The sequence below is a fragment of the Physeter macrocephalus genome, chromosome 4, assembly GCF_002837175.3.
Source record: "Physeter macrocephalus isolate SW-GA chromosome 4, ASM283717v5, whole genome shotgun sequence".
Classification (NCBI taxonomy): Eukaryota; Metazoa; Chordata; class Mammalia; order Artiodactyla; family Physeteridae; genus Physeter; species Physeter macrocephalus.
Window position 1 is genome coordinate 102748436 of NC_041217.1, and position 14809 is coordinate 102763244.

A 14809-nucleotide genomic window follows, 5' to 3' on the forward strand; every position below is an offset into this window, starting at 1 on the left:
TTAGGGTCTGAATGCATAGTACAAATATCAATAAATGTTGCAGTCATACTGGCCATCCAAGTCCTATGGAATTAGTGAGAAATCTAAATGAAGTGTGACTGGGTCATATTGTATTTTTATATATAGATGCATTGAGTGTGCAAAGATCAAGTGAACCAATTTGATTTGATGAATTTCTTTCTGAGGTTATATGGGTATAAAATTCCCATCAGTATACACTGACAAATTACACATTGTGGTTCAAATTTTTAAAATGTTAATATATCTGTGAAAGTGCAAGGGAAGTTACTAGGAAAAGATGATTTGCTACAGAGACACCTTATCTACTTTTAAGATACAGATGTGAAAATTCAAGACCCAGATTTCTTTCATCTGGACTATCATGTTTTGCTCAGAATGTTGATTTTTCCCTCTAACAAGAGCTAGACTTGAGCCATTTATTTTACTAATAAAATTATATATGTGTATATGTATCCTTTTCTAAGTGGTTCTCATGAAGAATTTTGAAAACACCTTTCATGCATTAAACAAATGCTAATAATAACAAAACTTTGCAATATTCATATACAAAGAACAGTACCATTGTTATAATAATACTGAACATATTATCTTACTGTATTCATCTTCAGTGTCTACAACTGCCATTCAGAACCTTTTTCCTAGCTATAAAGATTTATAAGAAGTTCACTTTTTAATATGAATTCCAGAAATGTCTACAATGACTAAAAAAATTCCATTGGCAATTTGAGAGTAGATACAAAGATTTTCTGAATCATAGGATAATTATTTTAAAAAAAGGTAATCCCATGTATGCCTACGTTCATCTTAGTGGCGATAAATCAAAAGGCTGAATGAGGGGTTACTGTTCTACAAATACATGTGAGTGTTTACCTCCTTTCTCTTCATATGCACATACCTCTTTGAGTGTCTAAAGTCTCCATATTTTTCACTGGGTTTAAGGTTCTTTATCTAATGCTGGCCCTCATGCCTACTTTTTCTTTCCCCAGTAACAAAATATCTTCCCTAAAAAGTAACTGTGAACTCTAAGTGGGAAGAAAGAGGGGTGCAAATATAAATTAAAGTATAATTATACTTTACAGAAGCCAATGGGATTAGTTTTAACATAATGGATATGTATTTTAATTTTATCCCCATCTCATATAGTAATATTTATTCTAAAAGGATGAAAAAAGGACAGGCTGAGAAGGAAAGGGGCTATCAGTTGAGTCACAGATTCCCTGGGGGGCAGAAATATGAAAAGCTAAAGGGGATTTTCTGAGAAATGAGGAAATAAGAAATAAAATAATATGGGGACAGGAGACAGAAGTCTTAGGATCAGATGACCAAACAATAAGGAGATTCAACTAGGGAAGATAAAGAATGTTCAAAGAGGGCCTATAGCAAAAGTTACAGAAAATTATGAGAAAACAAGATTTGAAAGGCAAAACCCAAGAGGTACCAGCTAACTTGGTGTCTATAGTGACCAAAGATTTTAAAAGAAGCCAAAAGGGCCCTAACTGGAAAGGCTTTTAGTTGTCAAGGGATCAAAAGGACCAAAGACTAGGAGAAAGATGGGTAGATCTAACTGTAGGGCTTAGGGAATAATGAAAGAGAAGGATTCAAGGTGAATGACAAAAGGAAACAGTGTTTACTGCTTCAACCTTAAGACTGACTGCACAATGTGAAATATGCAATATGTCTAAGATGTGTGCAGTTTCGTTTCCTGAATTCAATTAAGTTACTATTTTTATGGGTCACTGACCCTTGAAATACCTACACTACATTCAAAGTTAGGCAAGTCAAATAAAAAGACTAGCAAAGCTTTCAGTATTTTGGGCCACATGGGTGCCTTTATTAAAATCAAATACTAGAGGTATACTTTTGTATGGAATAAACTTAGGAAATTTTGATGGTAGACTTTTAAATTTCATTTTCCATACTTTTTTCTGTTGTTGTTCCTTGCTATAAATTTTGGAGAAGATGAGGCAATAGTTTGATACAAAAAGAAGTAGGACCTAATGTGTCCTCAGTAAGCAGCTGCTCATTAAGATAATACTTCCAGTTACTGGCTTAGAAAGCAAGATTCTGAGATTACTGCTGAGCCTGGGCCTCTGACTTGTCAACCAAAAAAGCTACTTCCCCTTTAGTATAATGAACTACAGAAGTACAGTTAAACAGTTATCTATGAGGGTTTATTAGCAGGCATAGGATATGGTGGGTGAGCAGAGATACTGATATTTTTTTTGCCAGTGACCAAAATATTTACAAATTTCATAAACTGGAAAGAACTTTCTAAAAAATTGAGATCTGTTTCACAAATTACCAATTCAACTAGAACACTGAATAGCAGAAATGACAAAAGATTTGTTCTTATGGTTGATAAAAAATTTATGTCAGGGCATTCAAGTAAAGTTATTTTCTGTGTTCTGATTTAACGAATCATGTGAGCTGTATCTCGTTGGGTGACACGGATGCTGGCTCACTGAAGCCTACTCTAATGCCTCCCAGCACAGCCTTCCGTGGGACAGTGAGGCCAGAATAACATGTCAGACTGAAGTAACATCAAAGAAAGAAAAGTAGGGCTGGAGATGCTATGAGGTTGGCTCATAACACTTCTTGACCTGTGAGTGTCCAGTAAGTATTCAATGTCCTATGGGCTTCAATGACCTAACAAGTACCAAGTAGCAACAGTAATGCAGTAATGAATGGTCTTCAAAAGAAGACTTTTGCAGTTCAAGCTGAAAAACACTACACTTACTAGATGGTTTTAACTCTATTGAAAGACAGCCTTAGACACCACTAGTGATTTCTTAAAAAGTGAATGAGTATTAAATGTTTTATATATGCTTGTGTAGTATCTACTTTAGTTCCTTTAAATCTGTTTGATTTTAAAGATGTACATTAATTTGGAAAACAAAACTTTTCTGATGATATCACTGATAAAAATGCTGATGAAAAATGAAATAGCATTAGCTATATGGGTAAAAATACAGATGTAAAATAATGAGGCCATTCAACATTAATAAAATGTACTGTTAAAAATGAAATTAAGGGACTAGCCTGTATATATCATATCCCACATGGAGATGTTCTTCTCTTTCAAATGATTACAAATAATATTTGAGAAGAAAAATGCCCTTAGAAGAAAAGATAGTAAAAAATATAAAGAGAATGATTACAACTTATCAAAATATAGCATATCACTTTACATGAAAGTTATTTTATCATATAGGAAAGGAAAATAGGCACAAAATAGAGGTACAATATTTTCCAAGAAAGTTTAGAAAATCAATGAATAACTCTGTTTTCCCCTAATCAAAATTCTTCATATTTAGTATTTAGAGTTAAAAATATGAAAGAGTACTTACAATGACAGCAACACCAAAGCAATTAAGGTCCACTCTGCAGGCTTATGTATAATATTCCTGTTTGTTAATCTGAAAGACAGTGAGATAAAATTTACCCAAAGCTTGTTAAATACATAACCTTTCCATTTTTAGATATAATCAGATTTATGATATCGTGTGTTAAAGAGCAATATTTTTAAATTCTTGTTATATTTGATAGAACAGAGTCAACAGTATAATAATGTGGCTTGATATTCAGTATCTAATAATGGCCATCTCAAAAGGAAGTGTTCTAGCCCCACTTTTATATATTTATAACAATACTACTATTAGACAAGATGGTGATATAGGAACAATATGGGAAACTGAATTGCATGGTTTATTAAAATACACAAACACATACACCTCCCTGTAACCATATCCTCTACGTTTTTCCCTAATCAAATGTTTTATTAAGTTTCTGATTTTAATTTTAATTCACCTTTTGTACCTTTCTACCTTGTGCTAGGTGGGCAGCAGGCAATTAAGGGATGTCATAATCCATAATTTACAGAAATGAGAGTTGACTTAATAAATTGTAATACTAGGTCTTTATTCAAGAAAACTTAAGTTTTAAAAAATCAGAAGTAAATTCTATCACTTAGCAGTTGATGACAATAAAATACATTGTAGTCATCTTATTTCTCAGAAAGCATTTAAAAAATATCATTTATAAATCAATAAAAAAACAGCCAACAACATCTGATAAAGGACTGTTATCCAAAATATCAAAGAAATCTTAAAACTTAACAATGGGAAAACAAACTGCCCAATTAAAAACTGGGTCCAAGACTTCAACAGACACCTCATTAGAGAAGATATACAGATGGCAAATAAGCATATGAAAAGATGTTCTACATCATATGTCATCAGGGAGATGGAAATTAAAACAATGAGATATACCACACTATTAGAATGGCCAATATCCTGACCATCAACAAAACCAAATGCTGGCAAGGATGTGAAGTAAGAGGAACACTCATTCATTGCTGGTGGAAAAAAAAAAATGGCACAGCAATTTTGGATGACAGTCTGGTATTTCTCACAAAACTAAACATACTCCTATCATATAATCCAGCAATCACACTCCTTGGTATTTATTTACCAAAAGGAGTTGAAAACTTAATGCCTACACAAAAACCTGCACATGAATGTTTATAGCAGCTCTACTAATATCACTGTCAAAAACTGGGAAGCAACCAAGATACTCTTCAGTAGGTAAATGGATAAACTGTGGTACATCCGGACACTAGAATATTATTCAGCCCTAAAAAGAAATGAGCTAGTGGGACTTCCCTGGTGGTCTAGCAGTTAAGAATCCGCCTTCCGATGCAGGGGACATGGGTTTGATCCCTGGTTGGGGAACTAAGATCCCACATGTTGCGGGGCAACTGAGCCCACGCGCCACAACTAGAGAGAAGCCCATGTGCTGCAACGAAAGATCCCGCATGCTGCAACGAAAGATCCCGCATGCTGCAACGAAGATCCTGAGTGCCGAAACTAAGACTCGATGCAGCCAAATAAATAAATAAATAACACCATAAAAAAGAGCTATCAAGCCATGAAAAGACATAGAGGTATTTTAAATGCATATTATTTAAGTGAAATTTAAATGCATATTATTTAAGTGAAAGAAGCCAGTCTGAAAAGGCTACAAACTGTATGATTCCAAGTATATGACATTATGGAAAAGGTAAAATTATGGAGATAGTAAAAAGATCAGGGACTTCCCTAGTGGTCCAGTGGTTAAGATTCTGAGCTCCCAGAGCAGGGGGCCCAGGTTCGATACCTGGTCAAGGAACTAGAACTGGCATGCCGCAACTAAGAGCCCTCATGCCTCAACTAAAAGATCCCGCATGCTGCAACTAAAGATACCGCATACGGCAACGAAGATCCTGCATGCGGCAACTAAGACCCGGCGCAGTCAAATAGCTAGCTAGCTAGCTAGCTAAATAAATAAATAAATAAATATTTAAAGAGATCGGTGGTTGCCAGGAGTTGTGGGGTGAGGGAGGATAGATGAATAGGTGGAGTGCAGAAGACTTTTAGGTCAGTGAAAATACTGTTACTATAATAATGGATAGATGTCATTATACATTTGTCCAAACCCATAGAACGCAAAACACCAAGAGTGAACTATGGACTCTGGGTGATAATGATGTCATTAACATAGGTGCATCAATTATAGCACATGTATGACTCTGGTGGGGGATGGTTTTAACGGGGAAGGCTACGTGTGTGGGGGAAGGGGGCATAAGGAAAATCTCTGTACCTTTCTCCCAATTTTGCTATGAACCTAAAACTGATTTTAAATAAAGTCTTTGGCAAAAAAAACAGCCAATAAATAAATTAGCAAAGGACATGAGCAGGCAATTTACAGAGGAGGAAAGTTGAATGGCCAGGAAACATTTGAAAAGGAGCTCAATCTCACTATTAATCCAGGAAATATAAAAATAATTCACTCCATTACACTGGCAAAAATAAAAGATTAACAATACCAAGGGTTGGTGAGGACATGAATACAACTTTTAACACACTACTGATGTGAGTAATCAATTTAGCAATATCTAATAATACTGAAAATGCATATGAATAACTTCTAAATATAAACCTTGAGCTCTCTCACTATGCGTAAGGAAATGTATATGAAGATGTTTGATGTGACACTGCTTACAATAGAAAAAATAATTGTGGCATTTTTATAGAATACTAAATAGCTGTTAAAACGAATGAACTAAACTTATACATTTTGCTCATCATAATTGGAATGCAAGCAAGTATGGTATGACATTATTTATACAAATCAAGAACAGACAATATTCATATTTATGGACACAAATATATGTAATAAAAACAAAGACTGGAAAGATATACATGAAATTCACAGTACTGGTTGCTTCTGGGAGGAAAGGAGAATGGAGTGGGGAAGAGGACAAAGAGGACTTCATGTTTTAGGTCTTTTGCATTGGTGATTCCATCTGCCTGAATGATAGATAAGTTTTCTTATGTCATCTTTGCAGTAGGGTCTACCTAGGCCACACTATTAGTAAGTGCAACTCCCTCCACCTCCCAGCCCCAAACTCTTGACTTTCCTTATCCTGCTATATATTTTTCTTTATCCTTGTACCACTTACCACCTTCTAACATACAGTTATTGTTTATTTTCTGTTTTGCCTGGGCTGAGGGCAGGAATCTTTGTGTTCTTCACATATTTATTCCAAGTGCCCAGAATAAGAGTCAGAAGAGATTCAATTAATTTTTTCTGAATGAATGAATTAACATAACATTTTATTTATTTTATTTAAAAATGTATGTCAATCAAATCTAATAAAATATTAAAATCTATTAATTCTGAGTGGAGAATATGTGTATCTTTGCTACATTACTCTGAATTTTTTCCATAGTTAAAATGTCTACAAATGTTTCCATAGTTAAAAGCCTATATGATATAAAAAGTACAGTATAGTGGTTAAAGTCTGACAGACGTGGGTTCAATATTCAGATCTGTCAGTAGTAGTGTTTTACGTTGGATACATTCAATGGCTTTAAAACTTTTTTTTTTTTAATTTAGTAAAATGGGGACAAGAGTACTACCTACCTCACAGGGTTCTTGTGAGGATTAAACGTACAAACGACATCCATGTTGCCAAATCCAATGGACATTTCTCAGTTCCCACCTTAATCTACCAGGAACATTTGACAGAGTTGATCACTCCCTTCTCCTTGGAACACTTTCTTCACTTGGTTTCCCCTTGCCTGATTCCCCTCCCCTCTCACTGGCACTCTTTCTGAGATTTTGGATCACCCCAGGGCCTCTGCCCTTGTGTCTCTCCTCTCCTCTATATGTACTCATTCCCTTGGTGATGTCATCCAGTCTCATAGTTTTAAATATTAGATAACTATGTGCTCACAACTCTTAAATTTATTATCTCTAGCCGTACCTCTTCCTTGAATTACAGACTTCTATATCTAATGATCTACCTTCATTTCCACTTGAATGTCTAATAGCCATCTCAAAACTTTAGTATAGCCAAAATTGATTTCCTTATCTTCCCCTGCAAACTGGGTCCTCTTGCAGATATCTCCATCTCAGTAAATGGCTACCCAATCCTTCTAGAATCCAGTTGCTCAAGCCAAAAATGTTGTGGGTAACCTCGACTCTCTTCATATCCCATGTCAAATCAGTCATCAAATCCCGATGGTTCTATTTTCAAAATAAAATCTTATCGCTTTTTATTACTTCCACTACTTTCACCTTGGTCAACATCATTTCTTGCCTAGATTACTGAAACAACATCCTAAACAACATCTAAACGGTCTTCCTGCCTCTGACCATCTACTATAATTCTCAAATCAGCAGACAGAGTGATACTGCTAAAAATATAGGTCAGATCACATCCTTCCCCTATTCAGAATCCACAAACTGCTCTCCATCTCACTCAGAGTAAAAGTCAAAGAATGACCATGACTCCAAGGACTATATAACTATACTATAGCCATTCCCTGCCCTTTACTTCTCTGACCATATCTCTTTGTACCTTTGCCTCTGCTCATTTCTCCAGCCTCACCAGCATCCTTAATATTCTGTGAACATACCAGGCCTGCTTCTGCTTCAGGGTATTTGCACCTGTTGTTTCCTGTCTGATATATTTTCACAGATAGCAACATGGCTTGTTCCCTCACCAACTGTTAGGTCTTTATACAGATGGCACCTTCTCAATGAGGTCTTCCCTGACCAGCCTATTTAAAAATCACAACTTCCTCCTTAGTACCATCCCTTTTTCCCTGCTTCTGGAGAGAAAAGGAGGAGAATGAACTGGGAAAGAGAAAAAGGTATATCACCACATAATAATAATAACAACAGACATATTGTCTTTAAAATTTTACATATCCTCTCCATTAGAATAGTTAATGAGAGAAGGAATTTTTTTCATTTTGTTCACTGTTTTATCTGTAGCAACTAAAACAGAATCTAGCACATAACCAAAAAAGGCCAAAGAAGGGTAGTAAGCATGTAAGAAAAAAAAAAAAGTCAAAAACAGTTAAATAGAATTTCCTTTTCTATTGTATTCAAATCTCCCAAAGCCAAGACAAATTTAAGATTTCATGAATTTATTTACTCGTTCAGAAAAAAATCTAGTGAGTGCCTGCTCTATGCTACCATTTCAGGCATTGGGGAAAATACAAGGTCTCTGCTTTCACTTCAAAGTACTTTAAGTGGCAGAACAGCAAAATTTTTACCTGCTATCATATTTCCCCTTTTGCTGAGCCAAAATAATTTCAAGCACAGATGCTAAATTATCATACTTAACTGTTTTCTGAGTGATAATTCAAAAATTAAAACAGTAATATTTGATAGAAAACATTTTAAAAGCACAGTTTCAAAATATAATTGGAAATTCAATACAGATTTAGAAAAAATAGTCATCACTGATGAAATTTAAAAAGGACTTGTGTGTCAAAATACAATTTTAATTCAAATCATATTTAGAAAAATATCTTGCTTCAACAGTGACAACAGTGAATCATTACCAAGCAGCTTCTGATGGAACCACTATGACAGGTAAATCAATGTAACATTCCAGATAAATGACTATGATGCAATTCAGTGGAAAGCACAGCTCTATTCACTGGGGAAGGATTCTTCAAAGAGCTGAAAAAGCTGCTTCATGTTTACTTCTAACAGGCTCTCAACTCTGGCTGAATATTAGGATCACCTGGGGGGCTTCTGAAAAACACTAATGTCTGAGCCCAACCCCAGCCAAATGAAACTCAATCTCTAAGGGTGGAGCCAGGCACTTGCAGTTGTTAAAAGCTCCCCAGGTAATTCTGATGCACAACTGGCTTAAGAATCACTTTCTACAAGTTCCTATTATTGATTATCATTTCAAAGAGAAAGATACGGTTATTTATGTCAACTCTCCCACCACCAGTATTGACTGAAAAGATCTCCCAACACTAGTCACTGTCATCAACATGGCATTTTCCCAGAGACTTCACCTAGAAGACCTAGCCTGTGGTCACATATCTGTTAAAACTGTCCTGCCACATCTGAAGACCCCAAAACGAATTATCTTACCAGAGGTCTTTCTGTATCGTAAGTAACTGACATTTTGCTAAAAAGCAGCAAAGTCAATTTAAGCAATTTTTATTAAAGCTATAGACTTTGACTTGCAGGTACTAAAGAGTAAATATTTTCAAAAATAACAACATTTTTATATATAGCATCCACTACACCAAAACAAAGAAGAATTTTTTGGCTTATTTCTGCAGAACTTGTTGAATTTCAAACATATATAAAAATAGAACAGGGCTTCCCTGGTGGCGCAGTGGTTCAGAGTCCGCCTGCCGCTGCAGGGGACACAGGTTCGTGCCCCGGTCCGGGAGGATCCCACATGCCGCGGAGTGGCTAGGCCCGTGAGCCATGACCACTGAGCCTGCGTGTCCGGAGCCTGTGCTCCGCAATGGGAGAGGCCACAGCAGTGAGAGGCCCACGTACCGCCAAAAAAAAAAAAGAACATAAAATCAACTCCCATATAGTCATCACAACTTTGACAATTATCAACTCCTGGTCAATCATGTTTCATCTATACAACCTCACATTCAACATCACCCTAACCTGGATAATTATGAAGCAAATCCCACACATCATATTGTTTCATCTAGGCTTTATTTTAATTAAGTGTAAATAATGCAGAAAGTAACTTGAAAAAACTTACACTTACATAATAAGAATGACAGAAAAAGGTGATAAAATAACAGTTTATAAATATAAAAGGAAAATGACATTTGAGTCCTCATTTCTGCAGTCTGTTGGCTACCTCTTACTAAACTACAGAACACTGTGCCTCTTGTCTTGGCTGGCTTATGTGTCACAGAAGGCACAGGTAACAGAACGCTCTCAAGTAGAGTTCTTACTTGGGGTCTAGAGTGGTGATAAATGAAATTACTTAAAAAAAAAATCTTTAATAATAATAATTACCGAGACAACCAATAGATTCCTTTAAAAATTTTTTTTCAGGGGCTTCTCTGGTGGCGCAGTGGTTAAGAATCCACCTGCCAATGCAGGGGACACGGGTTCGAGCCCTGGTCCAGAAAGATCCCACATTCCATGAAGCTACTAAGCCTGTGTGCCCCAAATACCGAGCCTGGGCTCTAGAGCCCGCAAGCCACAACTACTGAGCCCACACGCCTACAGCCCATGCTCTGCAACAAGAGAAGCCACCACAATGAGAAGCCCGCGCACTGCAATAAAGTGTAGCCCCCGCTTGCCACAACTAGAGAAAGCCCGCACCCAGCAATGAAGACCCAATGCAGCCAAAAATAAATAAATAAAATAAATTTATAAAAAAAATGTTTTTTCAGCTTTACTGAGGTATAATTGACACATAATAATTATATATATTTAAGGTACACAAGTTGATGTTTTGATATATGTATACAATGTGAAATGACCACCACAATCAAGCTAATTAACATTTCCATCACATAGAGTTACCATTTTCTTCCTTCCTTCCTTCCTTCCGTCCTTCCTTCCTTCCGCCCTCCCTCCCTCCCTCCCTCTCTCTCTCTCTCTCTTTCTTTCTGGTGAGGCCACTTAAGATCTATCCTCTTGACTTAGATCTGGGGTCTAAACCCAACTACTAGTTGTGTGACTTGAGATTACTTAATCTCTCATCTCTATCTGTAAAATGAGAATAATACCACTATTTTTTGGAAATTAAATGTGTAAAGTGCCAAGCACAGTCCGGCAGATAGTAAGTACTATATTGAATACACGTATTGACATGGACTAAACATTATTACCAGGGCTGCTTCAAAAGACCAAAATAACAAATAGCCTGGACAGTGAGTGGTTTCCAACCTGAAATACCTAAATTTCTACAGCACATGAAAGTAATAATGTGGCAATCTTGCAGTTTTAGCCAAACGTTTTTTTCCAATGGGTTTCTAGTAAGTTCTGAGAACCTCAGAATAGTTAAAAAAAAAAGAAAGAAAACATACAATTAGATAGAAAAACAGCTTTAGAAAATATAGGCAGAGTAAGTTGAATCACTTGTTCATCTATTCTAAATGAGTGGGGTAAAAAATGAAGTACAAAATTCATATTTGTAGTTCAAGATCAAAGGCTTTATTCTAATATTTCATCTAACGTGTCTTCAGTGACTTTACCAGTTTGCTCAGAATGGTGATTAAATAAACACTGTCTGCAAGAAATTGAGTAACAAGTCTTTTAAAAATCAATGAAACAAGAGTAGCACCTGGTCTTCATCTTCCCTCAGCTAACCTTTCTTAACATGATATTTACTTCCTAAAAAATCCTGAACAGATCCTAAACTTCAGTGCTTCCACGCTGTGCATATCTATTCAAACTTTATCATCAGTGTAGACAGTTGAAAAACACTTTTGTTTTCTTTTGGATGCATGGTTTTGTGACAGGTATACGACCCAGACCTAAAAAACAAGTGTCTCTCTCTTCCTAACTAAATATAAATGCAAAGAAGTTCAGCTTTGGTCTTGGTATTTGGCCCAAACCCTCCTTTTAGCAAAGCATGTTTAGTCAGTCTTCCAAAGGCCTAAGCCAAACTGAGCATCATTTCTGGCATTCTTAAACTTGTGTGTGATCAATGATCTTGTGATTGCATAGTTACCATGACATCCAATGAGTGTAACAATGTCAGTAATTAGCACAATCATGTCATTCAGATTGTTATTCCCTGAACATTCACTTTCAAATACAAACATTCTACATGAAATGGAGTGAAAATGTCCTTATGTGCTTGTTTTATCAGTCAATATAAGAGTAAAATGCTGTGGTAATTAATGTTGCTTACAAAAACTTAATTTTATGCATAAAAGAATTAGTAAAAATTTTCAGTTACTTAGCAAAATAGATTGACAGTTAATACAAATGTCATACATTAAATAGATAACTTCCTCAAGAACATTATATCTTGGAAAAAATGTTTATAAAAATTCAAATAATGTAAGACAAAATAATAGAGATTAGATTTATCATAATTCAGTCTTTGCAGAACTGTATCATGTACTACCATTCATAACATTAAAGAAAATAACATTTAAGAGCTGTATTTAAATTTCAGTTACTTACTTCCATTTAAGTCATAAATTTTTCAAGAAAACATCCTATTGGGGAATTCTTTGCACCTTGTGCTGATGAATTAAAAACAATATTACCTCATAATACCATGGGATGGAAAAATACCTAAACTATGTAAATAAAGGATGGGCAATAATTCAAATATAATCTCTAATCAAAATAATTTTTAAGATTTTAAGACAAGCCTGTTAGAGAAAATTAGGGTACCCCAAACACATTTTGTTTAGTAAAACTTCACAGTAAACAACTCTACAAAAATGTCTTAATATAGTCTTATGTCTATGAAGGCTGAAGATTCAAACATAAAGTGTTACAAACAATCCTTTTCAGTAGCTGAAGATGAAGAATTTTTGAGACATGCCTAAACTTTGAATCCTAGTTCCTATTAAATAATTTATTGGAAAACATTTTCCTGAATTACTTTGTGGCACACAAAAAGGTTAGTGATGTTTTCAAATGTGCTGGTTGAAAGTGTATATCTATTTGGTATTACCTATGTACAATACAGGGACTACAAGAGAAATCTAATTGCCGACAGTGCCAAGAAATTGTTCCTGTATTATACCTGTAAACTTTAAAAATCTTACTACTATTGTTGGCAATAAACTATAATAATAATTGATTTTTTGGATGAAATGATTCTTTTACCCTAGAAGTTCATCCTATGTTGGTGCTATCTGGCTTTAGCCACAGACAAATATTAATTTAACTTTGGGTCACTGGCACTGGGCCAAAATGTGTATTTGGTACACCTCTACTAATAACGTATTTAGAGGCCTATCTCTATGCTTCTTAGTGGAGAACCTCGTCTTAGCCTGTTGAATATTTTTACCTTGATAGTTGCAGAAAAATCCCAACTGCTCCACTTCATAATTGATGTTCTCTATTCTTCCTGTCCTTGTCTTATCACTTTAAGTCTGTTCCACACTACTCAAAGCTAAATTATCCACTGTTTTGCACTGCTCTCTGTGCTCACCTTGTCTTCTCACAGGAGTTCTTCCTCGAGGGTGGGCATTAGTCTTCTGTATTGTCCACAGTGCTGGTCATCTGATATATATTTACTAATTCACTAAAATCCAAGATGTCACTGACTAACCACCTTTGTGTCTCAGATATTCTCTTTCTTAATTTTAGGCTATTCCATAAATAAACTATCCAAAACTAAACATATCAAGGTTTGAGCAAATAAGGGGTTGCATTTAACAAAAGATATAAGCTGGAGGGGGAGGGGCAAATTGGGAGATTGGTATTGACATATACACACTACCACATATAAAAGAGATAACTAGGGCTTCCCTGGTGGCGCAGTGGTTGCGCGTCCGCCTGCCGATGCGTGGGAACCGGGTTCGCGCCCCGGTCTGGGAGGATCCCATGTACCGCGGAGCAGCTGGGCCCGTGAGCCATGGCTGCTGGGCCTGCGCGTCCGGAGCCTGTGCTCCGCAGCGGGAGAGGCCACAACAGAGGGAGGCCCGCATACCACAAAAAAAAAAAAAAAAAAAAGAGATAACTAATAAGGACCTTCCTACTGTATAGCACAGGGATGGGAAAAGAATCTAAAAAGGAGTAGATATGTGTATACATATAACTGATTCACTTTGCTGTACACTTGAAACTAACACTGTAAATCAACTACAATAAAAATTAAAATAACAAAAGAAAACAAAAGATATAAGTAATGTTTACTGGAAGAGAAAATAAAACAGTATTTAGATTTAAGACAATGAAGGTAACTCATTTACTTTCTTAATGCCTTAGTCTACTATGGATTCTGCAAGGCAATTACATAAAGTCAAAATAATTGAGAAGGAAAATCCTAATATTAACACTAACCTGAAAGTTTGGACAAGATTTTTAAGTTGTGTGTAAATATCTCCTAATGTAATCTGAAGAGGCCCCAAAAGTCCAGGCAATCTGAAAATAAAAAATTACATTTCCTTTAAAATATAATTATATAGATACATTTCTGGGGGTCTTGCCTAAGTCTGGATTTTCCATAGGGAATCACTGAGGTGGAGACAATTAAGTGAGGTTATAACTGGTAAGAAGTCATAAAGAAATATTTCAAAATAACTCCACACTCTATTTTGTAACCTATGCTACAGAATGAGGCACTGAAATGCAAAAATATCATTTTGGCTGCCATCTATATTCTTGTCTCTAGTATTTCTTACCTTTTTACTTTCAAATATTAAATAAATGGAAAGAACACAGGCCAGAAGAACTGCCCTCCAAATGTTCCAATATGGGAGTGTGGCATATTTCTTATTACATCCTTATGGTAAGAGTAAACATTGGTACATTT

At 35.7% G+C, this 14809-nt stretch overlaps 1 protein-coding gene across 1 annotated transcript in view; it reads right to left on the reverse strand.

The window, feature by feature from the left end:
- The window catches only part of LOC102979052 (putative RNA polymerase II subunit B1 CTD phosphatase RPAP2), a 76244-nt gene that overhangs the window by 33052 nt on the left and 28383 nt on the right, over window positions 1-14809 (reverse strand). Inside the window, exons 6-7 of the mRNA XM_055083903.1 lie at window positions 14338-14418; window positions 3369-3437 (exon numbers count right to left, since the gene is read on the reverse strand). Of these exons, the coding sequence (XP_054939878.1) occupies window positions 3369-3437; window positions 14338-14418 (150 nt within the window). The remainder of the gene's footprint in view (window positions 1-3368; window positions 3438-14337; window positions 14419-14809) is intronic.